This window comes from Podarcis cretensis (assembly GCF_951804945.1).
Source record: "Podarcis cretensis genome assembly, chromosome: 12".
Taxonomy (NCBI): Eukaryota; Metazoa; Chordata; class Lepidosauria; order Squamata; family Lacertidae; genus Podarcis; species Podarcis cretensis.
Genome location: NC_137181.1, coordinates 24436695 through 24455973, shown reverse-complemented (window position 1 = coordinate 24455973; position 19279 = coordinate 24436695). Strand labels below are relative to the sequence as shown.

Below are 19279 nucleotides of genomic sequence, written 5' to 3'. Positions count from 1 at the left end.
TATAGATCTATTATAAACATCCCATTACTAACCCTGATTTATTTCTGAAGCAGTTCTCATTTCAAATGATTTATTGATCATTTCTCTTTTCTTCTTTTTTTCTGGCTTCACCAGTTGTCAAAACTAATTTATAGTAGAGCAATGCACAGTATTCATTGTCAAGAAGCTTGTGAAGTTGGAAAGAAAAAGGGAAATGCTATTCTTCTCAGGTTGTATCCATGGTGGCCTTGCATTAGTGCTTCTGCTTCCATAAGATGGGGGGGACGGGACGAGGACAATGAGACAACCCAATTTTTGCCAAGTGTCACTGTTTACTGTGGCCTTTACTGTGGTGTCCCATGTTGTTCTCTAGGGTCCTCCAGTTCTTAAATGTTGCTTGCTGTGTGGCATGGGGGACTGTGGTGGGTAAGGAGTTCAGAAAAAAAGTTGATGCCCTGCCTAGTAAAAGTGTGTAAAAGTCCATTCTGCTGATGCAAGGCAGCCATTATAGCAAACCCTCCAAGTGTCCCTATTTTCCAGGGACATCCCTGTTTTAGAGAAGCCATCCTGGTTTCTGATTTGATCCCAGAATGTCTCTTTTCCCTTAGGATGTACCTATTTTCTTTGGTGAAATGTTGGAGGGTATGGTAGAAGGTCCCTATTTTATTGGAGAAATGTTGGATGGTATGGAGTTATCCGGTCTCCAAGCTGTCTGAAGGCAATCTTGTATACAGAAGATGTTCTTTTTTTAATGTTTAATGCACTAGATAGTGGTGCCATTCGAGTCAAACTTCAGGGTATTGGTCTCAGGCTCAGCAGTCTGGGAGTGGGTGTCCAAATGTCTACCAAAGACAGCAATAAATGGTGAGGGCAGCAAATAGTCCCAGTTTCAACACTTAGTGTGGGAATACCGAGTCTAATGCCCACAGCTACCCCCCCCCACTTTCCCCCTTTTAAAATCTTTGTATAGTGGTCTGGCAGTTGTGTTCTGTGCAGTGAAGCTCCAGCTACACCTGCCATTTTCATTTCCCCTGAAATGCCTCTGGGCCCCACAGGGGCAAGTTACACTACACATTACATCCAAATGCGTATACCAAAGTCTTGGCTTTTTAAAAATGAAAAGTCGGTCATGGGAGGTTGCAGTGTTGAGTGGAGGAATGGTGGAAGTGAAGGTGATTCTTAGCCCTTTCCATGTAGCTTTATTTCCACTCAAAAGCAATTCAATAAATTAATATTATTTTTCACACTATGTTCTTTTCAGAAAGGGTGAAAGCAAGTTTCTTCAATTCCTCCCTGTCAAGTAGTGCTGCTTCTAATAGCTCCAAAGAGCTGGGTTCTTCCCTTGTTGCTGCAGTTTCCCCCCATGAACATTCATGTTTATAGATCTATGTATGTCTATTTCTCAAGTGCATGACCTAAACATATCCAGCATATTATTTGATTTTGTTAAGAAGCAGTGCTACTTAGTTATATTCAAAGGGCTCATCCATGCTTTTCCCCTGGGCCCAAGAGCTTTTTCCATTGTTCCACGGCTGTGCCTTGTGAAAAACTGATCTTACCTGATGAGTTGGATCTTAACTGTTCTTGCGCAGTTGAAAAATCGAAAGAGATTTTGAGTGACCAAGCTTCAATTCAATGTAGCCATAATACTGATTTTGTATGTAGGAATCTCAACTTTTATTTTTAAAGTTTTGATCTTGCTCTTAGCAGATACTTCACTGTGTAAGGAGAGGGTCCATGCTTGTGAAGAGACCAAAGTTCCAGATCAAGAGCACTTCAGTAATCCTTCTGGCATCCCTTTCAGTGGCACACACGGAGGATTCTGCTGTAAGATTTATTGAATATAACTTCATTATAATTAATTTATAAAACTATCTCTTCAAAATAACACCCAGTCTACATTATTTTTATTACATGGTCATATGCTGCTGAACTCTGTAAACAGCACCTGTAAACTTACACAGGGGTTATGTTCCAGGGTTCACGCCTAAAGCCAAAATTGTGTATAGTCAAAACCATTGCATTCAGTGGCGGATGGGATTACCAAAACCATTTTTGCCAGAACCCTGCCCCCTTTCTGTCCCCTTTTAATTTATTTATTTATTGCCAAAGAGCTTATATGGTAGATAGACTACAACCAGTCTTTATTGAGCATTTATTCTGATTATTTTAAGAGGCAATTATATAACAACAAGCTTTCACCCTGATTTGCTTGTGGGGTGTTTGCTTTTCCTCCCACTAATGATTTGCTCATCCCACACATTGCAATGCATTTTGTCCTACCTTTCCAAAATGTAAAAGCTCATTTTTTTTTTTTTAGAAGTACATTTGTGCTGGGGCAACAGACTTTAGTTGTGCAATTCCAAAATTCTGGTATGTGTTTGAATCCCTCCCGCAACATATTGACAGATTCAGGGGCACCCTGAATATTTTCTTTATGTGGGAGCCCAAAGAAAGGGAATATAAGGAATTGAAGGAACAATGAATCTCCCAATAATGAAAGTAATGTGAGATTCAATTAGCTTAAAGGGGAGTAACACTTTGTTCTTTCATTCAGTTCAACAGAACTGCAGTTTTAAGATTCACGTGTGTGACTGGAATTCTGATGCATCTGCAGAACATGTTTCCTGGGTTCCTGTGAAAGAATTAGATGATCGTGGCTTAAAATCTGTTCTTCTGAAAGATAGAAGCAATGACAGCAATGGTAATAAAAATGAATTAAATATGCATTTGTCAGCTGATGTGAAACCTGTGGTAATCATTTTTTATATATAAAGAAGGACCTTCATGAATATAGAATAAAAAACTGCAGATAAAGATAAGAAATTTCAATGAAAGGAACATATTCAGAGTATGAGGTATGATAGTCAAGGCTCCCCCTTGTTCAGTTTCCAATTTTTGTTTGCTCATTGGTTAATTGTAATTAATTTTTATTATACTTCCTCTTGTTGTCTTTGAAAGGTACTTTACCTTTACCCTGCCCTCCAGTGAAGCATGGCAGCAGGTGGCATGAATTCTGAGCAGGGATGCTCACATAGTTGAGGACCCTTTCCTTAAATTCTTATCCCATTCCTAGGTTGCAACTTCTGTTACTCTTTCCAGCTGGAGAGGAATCTAGGGAGACCTTCTGCTCTTTAGAAGAGCTACAGCAGTGACTGCCCAGCCTTGGCTGTGAAAAGGATATGTGAGTGAGTTTGCTTTCCATAGATGTTGCCTGCAGATCCATTGCAGGGAATTGTCTTGGCCCAAGACCAAATCCTTTGCGTGGGATTCTTCTCCCTTCCTCCTTAGGTTCATAGTGCAGTGTTGTTGAAGGCTTGTTGAAGAAGGGAGGGCCTAAACGTGAAGAGAGAAGTGAATTAGCCTCATGTTATTTGCTTCCGTCACTTGTGTCCATGATCTCTATATTTTTAGGAGCTAATATGTTTTTGTATGCTTATCTAGAAAGTAGCTTCTGTACTGTCAGGCGCTGGTGGTGGTTGCTTGTGAGTTTCCAGGCAGGACTCCGACCTGTCTTTTACAGGTTTTATTGGTGCAAACTATGTACAGTGCAGAAACCCAAAGTTCATGTCTGTCTCAGTCACGTGCAGATTCCGGGAGTGCCCCTTTCCGGTTTCTCCCCCAGCATAAGAACTTGGACACCCCAAATCTCCGCCTCCCCCTCCTTACGTTTCAAACCTCTGCACAAGCAGGGCGACGGAAGCGGTGTGTTTGCTTCCTGGCCGGCTGCGTTTTTGCTCTCAGAGGCATCTTTGAGCCTCCCCTTCACTCGGCTATCCCCTCCCCCCCCACTCCGCTCGAGGCGTGGCTTTCTCCACTGCCGGACTAGGAGCTGCTTCTCAGAAGCTTCGGAGGCTCTTGGTATTCCCCTGCCTGCCTCCCCCATTCCGATGGCAGTCCCCTGACAGGTACCATTATTAAAATAAACAGAACTAAGTTTGAAGAGCCACAGCAGATCGCTAGAACACATTCTTTGCACAGAGAAGATCCTATACAGTGGTACCTCGGGTTAAGTACTTAATTCGTTCTGGAGGTCCATTCTTAACCTGAAACTGTTCTTAACCTGAAGCACCACTTTAGCTAATGGGGCCTCCTGCTGCCGCTGCGCCGCTGGAGCACGATTTCTGTTCTCATCCTGAAGCAAAATTCTTAACCCGAGGTACTATTTCTGGGTTAGTGGAATCTGTAACCTGAAGCTTATGTAACCCGAGGTACCACTGTACTCTTATCTGTGGTTTCTCTGTTGCCGTCAGTCAGAGCAGGCAATGCTGAGCTATTCAGATTCAACTGTCACATTTAGTGTAGGGCGGCTTTATATGTTCATATATAGTTCAGTGTTTCATCTTAAAATAACTGCTGAAGCACTTTAAGGTCAGAAAAGTATAAGATGCATAGAAACATCATAATTTCAGGAATGTACCCCAAGGTTTCTGGGATGCAGGTGGTGCTGTGGGTTAAAGCCTCAGCACCTAGGGCTTGCCGATCGAAAGGTCGGCGGTTCGAATCCCTGCGGCGGGGTGCGCTCCCGCTGCTCGGTCCCAGCGCCTGCCAACCTAGCAGTTCGAAAGCACCTCCAGGTGCAAGTAGATAAATAGGGACCGCTTACCAGCGGGAAGGTAAACGGCGTTTCCGTGTGCGGCTCTGGCTCTGGCCAGAGCAGCGATGTCACGCTGGCCACGTGACCCGGAAGTGTCTCCGGACAGCGCTGGCCCCTGGCCTCTTAAGTGAAATGGGCGCACAACCCCAGAGTCTGTCAAGACTGGCCCGTACGGGCAGGGGTACCTTTACCTTTACCTTTACCTTTACCCCAAGGTTTCAGTTGGTTCAGTCTCACTCATGATAGCTCAGACACCAAGCATTTCTTTTCCTTCTATTTATTCCGAGGATAAATGGATAACAGAGATCAGCTTTATAGCTCAAGCACAAAAAACAAAACAAAAACCTCTCAATGTCACATACCACTCTCAAAGGCGGCTTGCTGAGGTTGAGATTTGCAAAGAAAATGTTTTATTTTCTAATTTTGTTCAAGCCCCCTCCCACATAGAGAGTGAGCATAAAATTAATTCATGAAGGCGACTGGACAACAGTATTCATGAAACAAAATTGATTATAGAATATTTGCAAGTCTTTTAATGTACTCATACATATAATAAACTTCTCTTCCTGACCTTGACTGATATTTTTCTAGCTGTGTGATTTCTATTTTCTGTGTTATTAAACTCTTGAGTTTTATGGCACTTGCGCTAGTTGGAACTTTATTGAAATGGATGAGCTTTGCATCAAAGGAGTCCTTGGACTAAAGAACAGAATGCTGGCCGCTAGTTTAATTGTCCTAATGTTAAGAGATCTATTACCTGTTTGTTTATAGCATTTTCGGTATTGTTGTTTTCCTGCTGTTATAATTGGTATCTTTACTGGATTTTTCTTTCCTATTAGCTATTTGCAAATATAGTGAACAATTATAGAGTTTCAGAATAAGCACATCATTTTAGCAACATATAAAATTATGTAGTAAAAATCTTAATCACCCAACAGAGAGTATCTTCTGGTTTAGTATTGTATTTAGCAAATATTTTCTTCCTTTTGCACTGTAAAACATAAACAAAAAACAAAGCCCAGCTATTTAAGATTATTCGACCATTGCAGATTAGACTGCATTCCCCAAATCTAAGTTGGTGAAATATATACATTGTTTTTTTCTGCCTTCTCCATAAGTGATTAGATTAAACTCACTGCTCATTGATAGTTGAGAACATGTAACATGATTTGGTATGAAAACCAGAAATGTTTAATTCATTGCATCTGAATGTACACCATTAGAGCAAAACTGTATCAAGCACAAGCCACTTTAGGGCGTTGCTTTAAAATCCAAAAGTGTAACAAAGGAATAAATGTATTTCTATTTACCAGTGAAAGTCTATGCAGCATTTTCACATGGCTGTACAGGACGCTGATATTAAAATTTGTCCATAGCCCTGTTTACACATCTCCCTCTATGTGATTTTAATCATATGAAGGGAAAGAACTAAACCATGCCCATTGTCCCCATCCCTGCCAGCCTATCCCACAGTCTATGCCAGGGGTTGCTTACCTGACACCTGCAAGTGCAGTAACATCCACCAGTGCTTCTTATGGCACTCATGAATTGTCTCAGTAAATAAATATCCTCTCAAATATCTGCAGTGCATGCTTGCTGTTCCTGCTCAGTTCCTGTTTACACTGGCTTGACTTACCCTACATTAAACAAGGCCCCTTAAACATGCACACATTTCATTGGGTGCCAGGATTTGACAATAATGTCAAAAAATACCCAATTAATGCAGATTACATAATATTAATGACAAATGTTTCTGGGAGCTGTTTCATTGATTATTTATTACATTTTGATCCCACCTTTCATCTAAGTGAGTTTAGGGCAGTGTACATGACTCCCTGTGAGATAGATTATGTTGAAAGGAGGTAAAAAACCTACATTTCAATACTATAAATATAACAAGATTACTTAAACAAAAATAACAAGGGAGTTTCATAGTTTCATCTTAGTCCTTTTCCATGATGTTTCTCACAGTCCCTCATAATGCTTCCAAAGACAAAGAGTGGGATAATCAACCAGTCTTTACTAGCCAATACAAATATTTGTTTATATTCAGTGGAGGTTAGCATAAGCCCTGGTTTGCAGGATTTGAGAAGATTCTCTCTTTGCCTCCTTTTAAATGAACAGATTCCCTAATCCAGTACATCTAATCATGAATCTCTTCACATGGAAAGTTCTGAGAAGCACTCATGTGAAAATCATTTTGGGGCAAAAGGTATTTCCATTAGCCTAGGGAATTCCCAAGTGATAAGGCAAATCCATGTTCCGAACCCCTTACGTTCACCCACTGTAGGGACCTCTCACCATGTGGAAGCATTTCTCAGTGGCCGCCTGAGTGCTGCAACATGTTAAGTGCTCTGTTGTGAGTACACCTACAAAATCTGGCTCATGTTATCTTGCCTAGAATGTTACCCTTTGGACATGCAAGCTGGGTTATCATAGCATTCATTCATCAAAGACTGACCTGTAAACTTAGTCCTTTTAAAGTGGTAATTATTGTCAAGGGAAAGTTTACTGACAGCTCCAAAATGAGATGCAAGGTCCTGTGCCTAGTGAGCTTCAAGGATATAGCCGTCTCAAAGCATAACTCTCTAACAAGGGCTTTTGATACACAGATGCATACAAATGAGTGAGATTAGAAAACCTGCTTGAATAAAATCTAATCTTTTTTCCTAGATACAGTCTTTGAGCTATTTGATCTCAAGTTTCTAAAAAAGGAAATTGAAATAGTGCCGGGGGGGGGGGTCCCCTATTAATACCCATGCCATATTAATGTCAACCTATGCCCTGAGTGCAGAGGAACTTACTACTATCATTGAATATTTGTGTTTATTCAGGAACCACTATTTTGTCTTAGGCTGCAGTCTTGTGCACATTTACCTGGGATTAAGGTATCCTGAACTCAATAGGACTGACTTCTGAATACACATACAAAGAATTGTGCTGTTAATTTGTTGCTGTGCATAGTCTTTGCTAGACAATGCAATTATCTGTTTATATCCACTGAAGTTGGTGTTAAGATCAGAGTAAAAAGGTAAAGAGACCCCTGACTGTTGAGTCCAGTCACAGATGACTCTAGGGTTGCGGTGTTCATCTCGCTTTACTGGCCGAAGGAGCCGGCGTTTGTCCGCAGACAGCTTCTGGGTCATGTGGCCAGCATGACTAAGCTGCTTCTGGTGAACCAGAGCAGTGCCATCTAACTTATTTGCAGTACCTAAGAAAATTCTTTCCTTGCACAATGGTCAAACTACATATGGGAGCTTTAAGGGAAAATAGCAGTGGGAGGGAGAGAGTGTTGGCAGGGAATTGGTGTAGAGCCCTAACCCAGATTGGGAGAACATTGTGCATCGGATAATAGCAACTGCCTTTCCTTCCAATACAAATGGCCTCCCCCCCAATAACCTAACATGTAGTTCAGCCTTTAAAGAACTCTCATTCTAAGAGCCTCATTTTAAATGTAATGGATCAGCTGATCTGTTACCGTGATCGTATCTTTTTTTCTACCATGGGAATATTCATGACAGCAATGTTATACACCAGCATGGATGGCAACTTGTAATCATTTAGCCTGAGGTCTCATATTGCAATGTGCTGCAATCACACAATGGGAAGTTAATATCTAGAAGCCAGTCTGCATGGTGAGAATAATTTTACTGCACCCCTGCTTTCCCCATTTTCATTTGGTAGCAGGTATATGGTAAAAGTACCCTTGCTATATTGCCAGATAGTAAAAATAAGCAGATTCCCATACATATGGACATGGACAATAGTGTTATGAGTTCATGGGTGCTAGACATTTCTAAATTCCTGGAGTCAGTAAGTGTTAGAATTTAATCAGACCCATGTGTAGTAAGTTGTGTGCTAGACACTTCTAATACCCTGGAATCTGCAAATGTCAAAAGCTGATTAAACCAGAATAAATTTCCTAAATGAGGTGATAGTCTGGGAGATGAGCCATTAAGAAAACAGAGGATGAAAGGGGCTTGGTGTGAGACAGCAAATGAGTCGGGCCTTTTCCTCAACTGATAAAGCTGGACTTTAGAGAGTTAGGAGTTATGTGACTGAGAAACAAAGCAGCAGAGTGTGATGTTTGATGTCAGTTTGGATCCAAGGTCATGCCTATGGCAGAAGCAACACTCTCTTGGGGTGTTGGTGCTAGGAACCCCTCCATCGTAGGCTCAGGTTGTATATTTGTTCAAATAAATCATATATCATAAAGACAACACAGTCTTCACTGTGGCTCATTTCCAAAAGGAAACATGGACCCCCGGGTAAGCGCCTGAAATCCCTGGAATATTTCACTTCTCAGAGACTGGAGTGATGCACAACAATATGTTGAACGCTAATATAGGGCATGGTCAGTTGTAGCCTCCCAATATTTTCTTTTGTACAATGTTCTGAATCACATGTTGGTGTGCTGCTAGTGGCCCTGGTTCTACAACCTGGGCAGTAGGCAAAGGGTAGCCTTGTGCCCTACTTTACAGAGGACAGCCCACTATTTGAAGAGCGGTTTGTAATTTAGCATATGGAAACCTGTGGCCTCTTTTTTGGGGGGGCTGGTACTTCATGAATGGCTACCCTAAATTGTCATGAAGGAAAAAGAGAGAAATATGCAACACAGAGGGCCTGTGGTTTACACAAGAACAACCACTCCTGGAGCTTAAGCCCTAATAATGAGAAACTCTCAAAATTCATATCAACAAACTATGAATCTCCAGTAGCAGGAAGCTGTGAAAATGTTCCCATCCTGACACTGATTGTCCTGTAGATAAGAAGAGCCCTGAACTTCTGTTTGAACCAGGGTTAAGTGAAGAAGAGGTCAGCGAGCCACATGAACAAAAATGCCAGAAAGCCAGGGATACTACTGCCTTAAAATTTTCCTGCCTTGCCAATCAACTCAAATTAGCATCGCCATCCGGTGTACTTTAGTGCCAAGGTCAAATTAAATGACTCGATGCACAGCAGATCAGCAGGAAAAAGAGAAATGCCTGACCTCATTTTAGAATTTGCCATTGCCCCATTTGGCTACAGGGCCATCTTTTTTGTTTGATAGAAATTGTTCTGAGAACAAGCGCTCTATTTCCCATCCATAATGATATTCACAGAAGCCGAAGGGTGAAGTGTTAGAAGATTTTAACTATCAGCTTCTGAAAATAGCCGGATAGTCCAATGATTCAAGAATAAGAAGTGATCATATATTTTTAAAAGAACAGATGTCTGCTCTTTTTATTTCAGATAGTTAAAGGAGAATATGAAGGACACAAGTCATTCTCTTAGGCCTCCATAGAAATCCTGTTATCGGGAGCAAAAGGTCAAAAAGATCTGAAATTACAGCTTTAGCTGTAAACCCGTGTGCTTCTGCAACTTGGTTGCACAATATGCCTTGCTATGAAACTACTGCAGGGGTCTTACACTGATTAGATCTCACCTCCTTTGGTACTTTCGTCAGAAAAATAGCTTTTTAAAAGCTGAAAACATTTTATTTTGAAAATATTTGTTTATATTTCCAGTATAAATCATACGTGGAAACTCATAGAGAATGGAAGCAGATTGCTCCATATTAGGAGGGTGGAAGGGCCTGAGGACTTCTTCAAATGAAAGCTACAATGGAGACAACACACTGGCCGCTGAGCAGACGCGATGCCTGTATAGCATTAAGTCTATGGCGGTGGTGGCTAATATGTGGCCCTCCCATTGTTGCTGAATGGCAATTCCACTTACCCTTGATCATTGGTTGTACTGTCTACACCAGCAACATCTGGAAAGTCACACTTTAGCCATCTCTGGACCATGGCTGCCAGGATTTTTCTGGTCTGATTTCAAATTTGTTGCTGGTGTTTAAAGCCCTAAATGGCTTGAGACCTCAATACTTGAGGTAGTGCCATTCCCCACATACTCGTACCTGGGCATTAAAATCTCTGGGGGGGGGGGGGCTCTCATCTGTGTTCCACCTTTAGTAGGGCATACATGTGGAGATGCTAGGGAAGGCCTTATCTGCTGTAGCACCCTGGCTGTGAAATGGCCTCCCCTTGGGGACCAGTCCTCATTGGCTTCATTTTGGCACCAAGCATTTTGGCAGCATGACCTGCAGTTGCATTTGAGCTAACTATGTTGATTCTTACTGCTGAGCATTGATTTTATGTTGGCTATGATTATTAATGAGTACTGATTTTTGTGGTTTTGTGTTGTCATTTTATGGATTGTAACCCATCTCTGAGATCATCTGATATAAGGTAGATTAGAAATAAGGTTACTATAAATTGTTATCATTGTTATCATCATCAATATTAAAGGAACAAATCATTTATTTCTAGAAAAACTAATGGAGAGATTCTTTTTCAGGCTGCTATAAATGGGTCAACACATCATATGAAAGCCCAACTCTGAATGGCTCAATGTGTCATTGCTTTGGTGAAAACTGCCATATTTGGTTTCATTACACCATGGTGGATAACAGTGTTCTCAAAGCAGTACTTTATACTGATGCGGTGAGTAAAAAATTGTGGATATAATTCAGTTTCAGACAGAAAAACAGACTTCCTCTCTTGCAGCACATGCCCAATCTCCCTTCCTTTTTCATCCAGTTCTCCAGGAACAGGAACAAAGCTTTTACAGAAACCATTGAATAGTAGCACATTGTTTTAAATAAGTTCTTTGTGCATTTTTAGTAGGAAGGTATAATATACTAAGCTCCAGCAGAAAAGCTGGAAGGATGGAACATGTCTGCAGAAACAAACACTTTTTAAAAATAGGATTAATTGTTTTTGCAGGCTTCAATGTTGTGTTTCCCTGAATGATTTCATACATTCTTTTTGAAATGGAAACAACAACAACAACAACAGTAGTGGGGAAAGGGTATTTGTGGTTTTTTAAAAAATACAATTTCTTAATTTTACAGACCTTTACATTCACCAAAGCATATATCATATATTTAACATCAGCTTCCTTTCCCCTCCCCTTTAATAGTTCGTTTTAGTTACCCCTTTCCACTGCATATTCTAATCAATCTGTATTCTTTCCTTTTTCAGTTTTGTCTCCACTTTATATTGCTGAATTTATTCTAAACCTGCTAACACCTTAATTTGTTTACAATGTTTTTTTTCCTAATATTCTGCAAATCTTTTCCAATCTTCCTTAAAAATTCTTTCTTCCTAACCTCTTATTCTATTAGTTAATTTAGCCATTTCTGCATATTTCATCAATTTCATCCGCCAGGGAAAGGATATTTGTAGGCAGGACATACTGTAGATCTTATCCTTCTCCAGAATAATCGAAAGAGAGGCAATGAAGAATACATTTGTCTACCACCTTCCTGCATTGCTTTTGTAGTAGCTTCGCAAAGGAGCTGATAGCACACCATGCCATTTACTATATAGATCTTTCACACTGTATAGAGTACCTGCACATCATTGTCAGCTACTGTGAAGAATGATTCACAGGGACAGAGCACTGACCCAGAAAACAGGAGATGGACATTTCAATCCCATGCCGGGGGGGGGGGGGGAACTGTAGAATTCAGGCTAACTTGGGAGAGGCTGAAACTCCTTGGTAAATATCTGATTTACCTGTAAAAGATCTTTAGTTCAATCCTTGCACTTCCAGGCAGGACTGGAAAAGGTTCCTGTCTGAAATCATAGAGAGCTGCTGGCACTCAATGTAGACAATACAGAAGTAGATGGAATGTTGATCTGACTTGATACAGGGCACTTTTTTGTTGTTGTAATAAATATGTGGCACTAGTATGGAGGCTCACCATGTGATGTAGAAAATCCATGTCGCAGGTGATGTTACTTTCCCCTTGCAGAAGACCCACCATATGGATTTCCCTCCCAGCAACTTGCATGTGGGGCTGTAACATGTAAATTGGCTCACAGAGTCAAAAGAAATCTGTGAATTCTATGGCATGGAGAGAAAGTGATAGAAAAAGAGTAAATGATAGAAAAAAAGCTCACCAACTAAATTATGCCTGTATGTTCAAAGGCAAAAAAGCACCATGGTTTTTTCTTCTTCTTCTTTAGCTAGAAGAAAGGGTTTGCAAGTCGAGTTATGAGTTTCATTTCCACAGACGAACAAACAAAGCAAAAACAAATTAAGTGTTTTATGCCAGCAAGTCACATATATTCAATGTATCCTGTGGCCTCAGAAGAATTCTATTAAAATTATTTCTTCTTCTTCTCCAAGTACTTAACCAAAATCATAGGTCAATTAGGCACAATTTTTGTAAATAAAGTAGGGAAGAGATTAAAAGACTTGGCACAGAGATTAAATCAATTAACTGAAAATAGGCATTGATATACATAGTCAAATATAATTTTGACAGCATACATTATCAGATCTCAGACCTTTCTTTGCAGCAGCCTATTTACACTTTTTATGATTCAGTCATTATACTCTTTTCCCAGTCAAAATACAATTGCTTTGTGGGTTCAGCTAGAGTTGCTATTAGCATTTATCCGCTATCCACCCTGTTTCTTGCTGCCCTGGCATTCAAGGTTGCTGTTGCTGTTTTAAGATCAAAATCTTGAGGTTAGGGGAATTAATGTAACCCCATAACCTATGGCACAGAGTTCTTGATGACAAATGAACCTTCAAAAAAGCAGCCAAAAATTGAGCCACAAAGGTACCAGGAACATTTTTTTGAGGATGGAAACCAATGGAGCTGATGAACTGTAGGGCAGTGCTCAGAACACAGTGACACTTAGATGATCTATTACCAAATTACTTACTTTTTCTTCCTAGAAGGAGTGGAAAGTGTTTTCAAGCCTTTGTGATGGGAACGGAGACAAAATTAGGCTTTCTGACCTGGAGGTATTATAACAAAGCAGGGGAGTTTTCACCTCTTGAATGGGGTTGAGCTTGACCCTTTCTGACTACTGAATAGCTTCATTCCATCCAATTAATTTTTTTCTAGAGTTTATGTGAAATGTGAAGTCACATTCCTAAGGAATTAGTTTATATACTACACAAACTAGCACATCCTTTGCTGCCTTAAGAGCAGCAAAGCCTTGAAAACTGTGACAGGTCTGATTTTTCAACCTGCAAATGAAACTTAAGAGAACAGTGACAAATTGAAGTAGCTGACAGGGCACAAAGAGAACTTGTTCTTTTTCATTCCATAATGGCAGCAATGCTACCAAGTAATGTGCAATATAATAAAACTTTTGGTTTTTGAACTGTAAGGAACTTTGACCCAAGAGCCTCAGAGTCCTGCGACCAAGACCAAACCATGGCACCATGGGCAATATAGTTTAGGCCCCAGGGAATATTTCCATTGTAGAAGAAAACTGGTGTGTAAACCACCATCTTGTGATTGACAGGGAATCTGAACCCTCTGGATTGGCCAGGGCTGATATCATAGGAACCTTGCCGGGTGCCTTCTTTTTTCTTGTACTTTATGTTCCAACTTAAGCGACCACCTCAGGAGACCTTATAGAATTATATATAACCTATGGCATATCCTAGAGGTGCGGGTGGCGCTGTGGTCTAAACCACTGAGCCTAGGTTGGTCTAAACCTAGCCTAGGTTGGCGGTTCGAATCCCCGTGATGGGGTGAGCTCCCGTTGCTCGGTCCCTGCTCCTGCCAATCTAGCAGTTCGAAAGCACCTCAAAGTGCAAGTAGATAAATAGGTACTGCTCCAGCGGGAAGGTAAACGGTGTTTCCGTGTGCTGTTCTGGTTCGCCAGAAGTGGCTTAGTCATGCTGGCCACATGACCTGGAAAAACTCTGCGAACAAACGTTGGCTCCCTCAGCCAGTAAAGCGAGATGAGCGCCACAACCCCAGAGTCATTTGCGACTGGACTTATCTGTCGGGGTCCTTTAGCTTTTTTATGGAATATCCTGGTCCTGCCAAGAAACTCTCAGGTTTAGATATTTCTGTCCATGACCTATGTAACTTCTTAGCCTCTTGTCTCTCGTGCAACCCTGTAGTGAAATCACTTCTTATAAGATCCATATTTCTTCACCCTGTCCTGGAAGGAGGCACAGCTAGAACTGCTCCGGCTATTTTGGCTTCCATGGTCTTAGCTTCTTTTTGACCTATACAAAAGAAAAGCTTAGGGCTTGTGTTTGGGGCACACGATGCAGTGTAAGGTGCAGGAAAACAGATACTTCATCTCCTGGAAGTAAGTCACATTGAATTCAATGGGGCATACTTCTGAGTAGAAATTCATAAGATTGTGCTGTTTTCTAAACAAAGTTTCATGAGCATTGGCAGAGTAGAATCCCATTAACCTTTTGTCTCATGTGGGGAAACCACCCCACATTTGTCTTTTTGTCTGCCTTGTAACTTTCCATTGCAGTTTATTTTACATTTACATAGATATCTCCTGATAATTGCTCAATTATTGTGCCTAATTACTGCAAATGCCTTGTCTTCCCTGGAGTCCGTGCAATCAGAGCAGTAAACACAGCAACGAAGTACAGAAAGATGTGTTTCTCCAGGCAGCAGTGACAGGCTGATTATGGTTCAGAAAGTTTGGCTAAGCCAGCCTTTCCCAAACTGCTGCCTTCCCCATGTTTTGGACAAAACATCCACCAGCCCCATCCAGCATTACTATGGTCAGGGATGATGGGGGTTGGAGTTCCGCATATCTAGAGGGCATCAGGTTGGGGGAAGGCTGAACTTAAGTGGTTTGACAGAAGCCATAGATAAAATGGATGCACATTTATAAATATGTATGTGTCAGAGCTGCCCCTAGGTCCCAGCTCACAGAGGACCAACGCGAGGCTGTCGTTATGTACAAAAGTCTTTATTGAGGTTCAGTTTCCATTTCAAAGCCGCAGCGCGCAGCTCTACGTCTTAACCCTAGACCGGCGAAGTACCATCTGAGTCTCCTCCCCTATGACACCAGTTTAAGATCTTAGCCCTGCTCCACCTTTTACGCTGCTCTCTCCTCCTCTGGGTCCTCCTGCCCGCTGGGGCATTGCCCTTTCTGGACTCTTCCGACGCTGAGTCGCTTAGCTCCTCCCCCTCCCTCCGGCGGGCTTTAGGACCCGGTTCCCAATCCTCATTCTCTGCTGTCCCGCGCTCCTGTACATTTGAACTTGCCTCTCGCGCCAACCCAGTGACCTTCCTCCTGACCGTTACACTACTTCTGTCACTGCTTCCCTCTTCCGGGATACTTGCCGGATCTGACCTCCCCTCCGTTGTCTGACTCTCCGATGGAGGTGTGGTCAGCCCTGCCTTATCTTCTCTCCCTGGTGGGGAATGCACTGGCCCCGATCCTTGGGACTCTTCCCCCCCACTCTGCTCTGGTGGGGAAGCTGGTCCTGATTTCCAACTACTGCTCTGGGAGTCCCTGCTGCCCCCTTGCTCCTGGGGCGTTCCCCTTGGGAACCCCCTACCCCTGGCCACTGGCGCCCCCTTCTGTGAATCTTCCGATTCGCTGGAGAGGCTCATGGAATCCCTCGGTCCACTGTCCTCTTCTCCTACGCTCCCCTCGGATTCTTCCCCTTCGCTCTCCATCTCCTCTCTTCCCTGTGCCTCTGCTCCTGAACCCCTGACAGTATGTAATTTTTTGAACATATATGTGTCTTATTCCTGTCAGGATGAACAAGTGGTGCTGTGGAGAGCCTGTGCACCAACTAACAATGAGTGGGTGAAAGCAGAAATACAGATACCAACAGATCTTAAAAAAACCAAGGTAAGAGAAAAACATTTAAGCATCCCCACTTTGAAAGTTGATCCCAGTGAATTAGAGGTGCTGCTGAATATATGGAGAATTCCATGTTCTAGGATTTTTCTTCTATGAACTAATGCATGCTTGCAGCTGGAAGAATGTATTTCATGTAAGAGAACAGGAAGGCAAAGTTCATAGAAGAAAACAGAACAGGCAGGCAAAGTTCTTTGGTCCACAACTTCCTTTTCAAGTATCTCAAGCAGTGGTGCAGCTCGGGCTGGACCTTGGTACCAAAGTCCAGGGCCACCCAGCCCAAGGGAGCCCCAAATGAGTACCAAGAGAGTGGCTGATTGTGGAAGGAACAGCCAAGAGACCCCACACCAGCACTCAGGCTGGCATGGGCATGCACTGGGACTCATGCTGGTCTCCCTGCCATCTTATCTTCTTCTTTTTAGAAACAAACAAACAGATTCCCCTGTTTTATAGCCAGGGTGGCTGTACATGGACAGGTAATCATTATTTTCAATAAATATTAATTATAAGTACTATAATTTATTATTATAATAATACTAATACTAATAAAAATAAAAGTAAAAATAAATGTTTACCTGCCAAGATATTATCCTTTTATACAGCAAAACAGTGCTTATACCCAAGTCAATATGTTTAGCATCAGGGCAGCGGAAGCAAACCCCATTTCCCTCCTGTAGTCCTGCTGATACTATGATGTAATCAAGTTTGAACTAAGAAGCTAAATATGCTCAGTGTATTTCTAAAAATAAAATAAAATAAGGGTTGATAAACTTCTTGGTTTTTTGCATATTGTGAATCTAGAAGTAGTTGTTAAGCATGGAATGGCAGGAGGGGGAAGAGGGAAAAGGTTGATGGTGTGTGCCACACAACTGCAGTAATACTCAAGTCTGTCCAGAGGGGGGCTCATTGCAACCACTAAGTCCACGTTCTAAAATGATCTGCCTGTACCACTGACGCTCAAGTTTCCACCAAGTATTTGATGACTAGGCTGCAGGTTTCACGAAAGAGGGAGGGAGCAGAACATGCATAGGTCCTGACAGTCCAGTCCATATCACCTCACACCTCACACAGAAGCCTGAGACAAATTCTGCGCATGGGCCACTGAGGACCTTCTTAACATGCCAGGAGCAAAACTGCTGCCCTGCAAGAAAGTAACTTTGTGTTGCAGTAAGCCTGTTACCATATCTAACTTAAAACTCTTCAGTCTTATGTATTTCTTAAATATGTTTTATTCCATCTTTTCTCCAATGAGCTCTGGTGTATATGACATAGATGATTATCCCCCTTTATTTCCTCTTGGCACCCCGTGAGGTAGGTTTGGCCAAGAAATAGTGACTGATGCCAAAACCACTCAGTGAATTTCATGCTCAGTGGGGATTCTCACATACTGTATTTGTGCCTGGTTCTCCAGTTGTACAGCTAGGAAGAGGAAGGTGCTCCAGAAGGTCATAACCACAGCCCAAAGGATTATTGGTCATCCTCTCCCATCTTTGGAAGAACTGTACGGTTCCCGTTGTCTTAGGAAAGCAAACAACATCCTGCAGGATGCATCTCACCCGGGATACAGTCTGTTTGCACTACTGCCTTCTGGCAGGAGATATAGAAACATCAAGTCAAGGACAAATAGACTGAAAAATAGTTTCTATCCAAGAGCTGTGGCCTTTTTAAATGCTGTAACTCGATAGTGTGACCTGGGAGTTTGATGGGTGTGGGTGTGGGTGTGGCTGGAATGTGGTTTGTTTGGTTGTTGTTGTTGTTTTGCTTTTGTTGTTTTTAAGGGATGGCATCCAATTTCGTTGCACTTGTGCAATGTTGCACTTGTGTAATGACAATAAAGAATCTATCTATCTATCTATCTATTTGAATCCTGTTCTCTCTGTCCTGCTTTAACCCTCTAACGACCACGCTGGTCTGGCTCTCTCCCCCCCCCCCAGAGCCTACCAAGTATAGAAATCACCTGGAGTGTAACAAGAAGTGGACCTGCCAGCAGCAGCTCCAATTTATTTCACCTTTAAATTCAGCCAGCCAGTTGCTGCTAGGTGAGTGAGCCAGTGCTGTTGCAGGATTAAGCTTTCCATTAAAAGGGCAGAATGGAATTTCAGAAACTATGGGCACACCTGGCACTTAAAAACATGCTGCAGGAAAATTACCTCCAGGCAATTTCCTGCGTCAAATCAATTTCCAGCATAACAAAAACGGATTACTTTGTTTGTAATTCCTTCCTTCCTTCCAACTTATTTTTTAATAGTACTTTTTACTGAGTATATTGTACAGTACAATGTTCCTTCCTACTTTTAATCCAGTTGTGAAATTCATGCCTTATTTGAATCCTAAAAGGAGCATTATTTACAAACAATATGGTTTTTTGCGCATATATATATATATATATATATATATATTCTGAAATTGATTGAGCAACTACATTAACTGAACTGCTTAGGAGATAGACTAGTCTGTGCATTGTGGATATAGAGTTCAGAGAATAAAAGCAATGAAATATCTGACCCTGTCAAATACCATCCTTGATTCCTTTTTCTTTTCTTTTCTTTTTTAAAGTGTTTTCCTCCTCTCTCCCCATAAGAGTTGCCAGACTGCAACTCAGAGACCCTGTCAGCTACTTTAAATATTCTAAGGTAGCAGGAGAATGTATAACTTTGGTTTGCAATATCATTTCCCCATTGGTCTCTCAATGTAGGGACAGAGGAGAAATTTGATTCAGTACACATTAAAAGCCAAATCTATCAAATTCACAGTTTTTTCAACAATATGCAAATAGAACCACATCTATCCTTCAAAATTTGCACTTTTCTGATTGTGGCAATACAGATTTCCAATCAAGCAGCATTTTTTAAAAAAATGCATAACTTAGGGAAAGTGTGCATACAAATGAAGGTGTTGGTGAAAATAACATCCAAAAATGCATTATATTAGGGGAAATTGCTTGCAGAAATGTGTACATTAGTACTACATATAAAATGTGTTTATTAGGAGAAATTCACACTAAAATGCAAGTGGATTTTCATGAGGATTTTGCTTATAATCACAAATTGTTGCA

The 19279-nt window shown here is 41.5% G+C and overlaps 1 protein-coding gene across 2 annotated transcripts in view; it reads left to right on the top strand.

The window, feature by feature from the left end:
- The window catches only part of MALRD1 (MAM and LDL receptor class A domain containing 1), a 234181-nt gene that overhangs the window by 19904 nt on the left and 194998 nt on the right, over positions 1-19279 (top strand). For both annotated transcript variants that reach the window (XM_079948258.1, XM_079948259.1), the window contains 4 exons: positions 1687-1806; positions 2537-2683; positions 10916-11061; positions 16120-16215. In XM_079948258.1, the coding sequence (XP_079804384.1) occupies positions 1687-1806; positions 2537-2683; positions 10916-11061; positions 16120-16215 (509 nt within the window). The remainder of the gene's footprint in view (positions 1-1686; positions 1807-2536; positions 2684-10915; positions 11062-16119; positions 16216-19279) is intronic.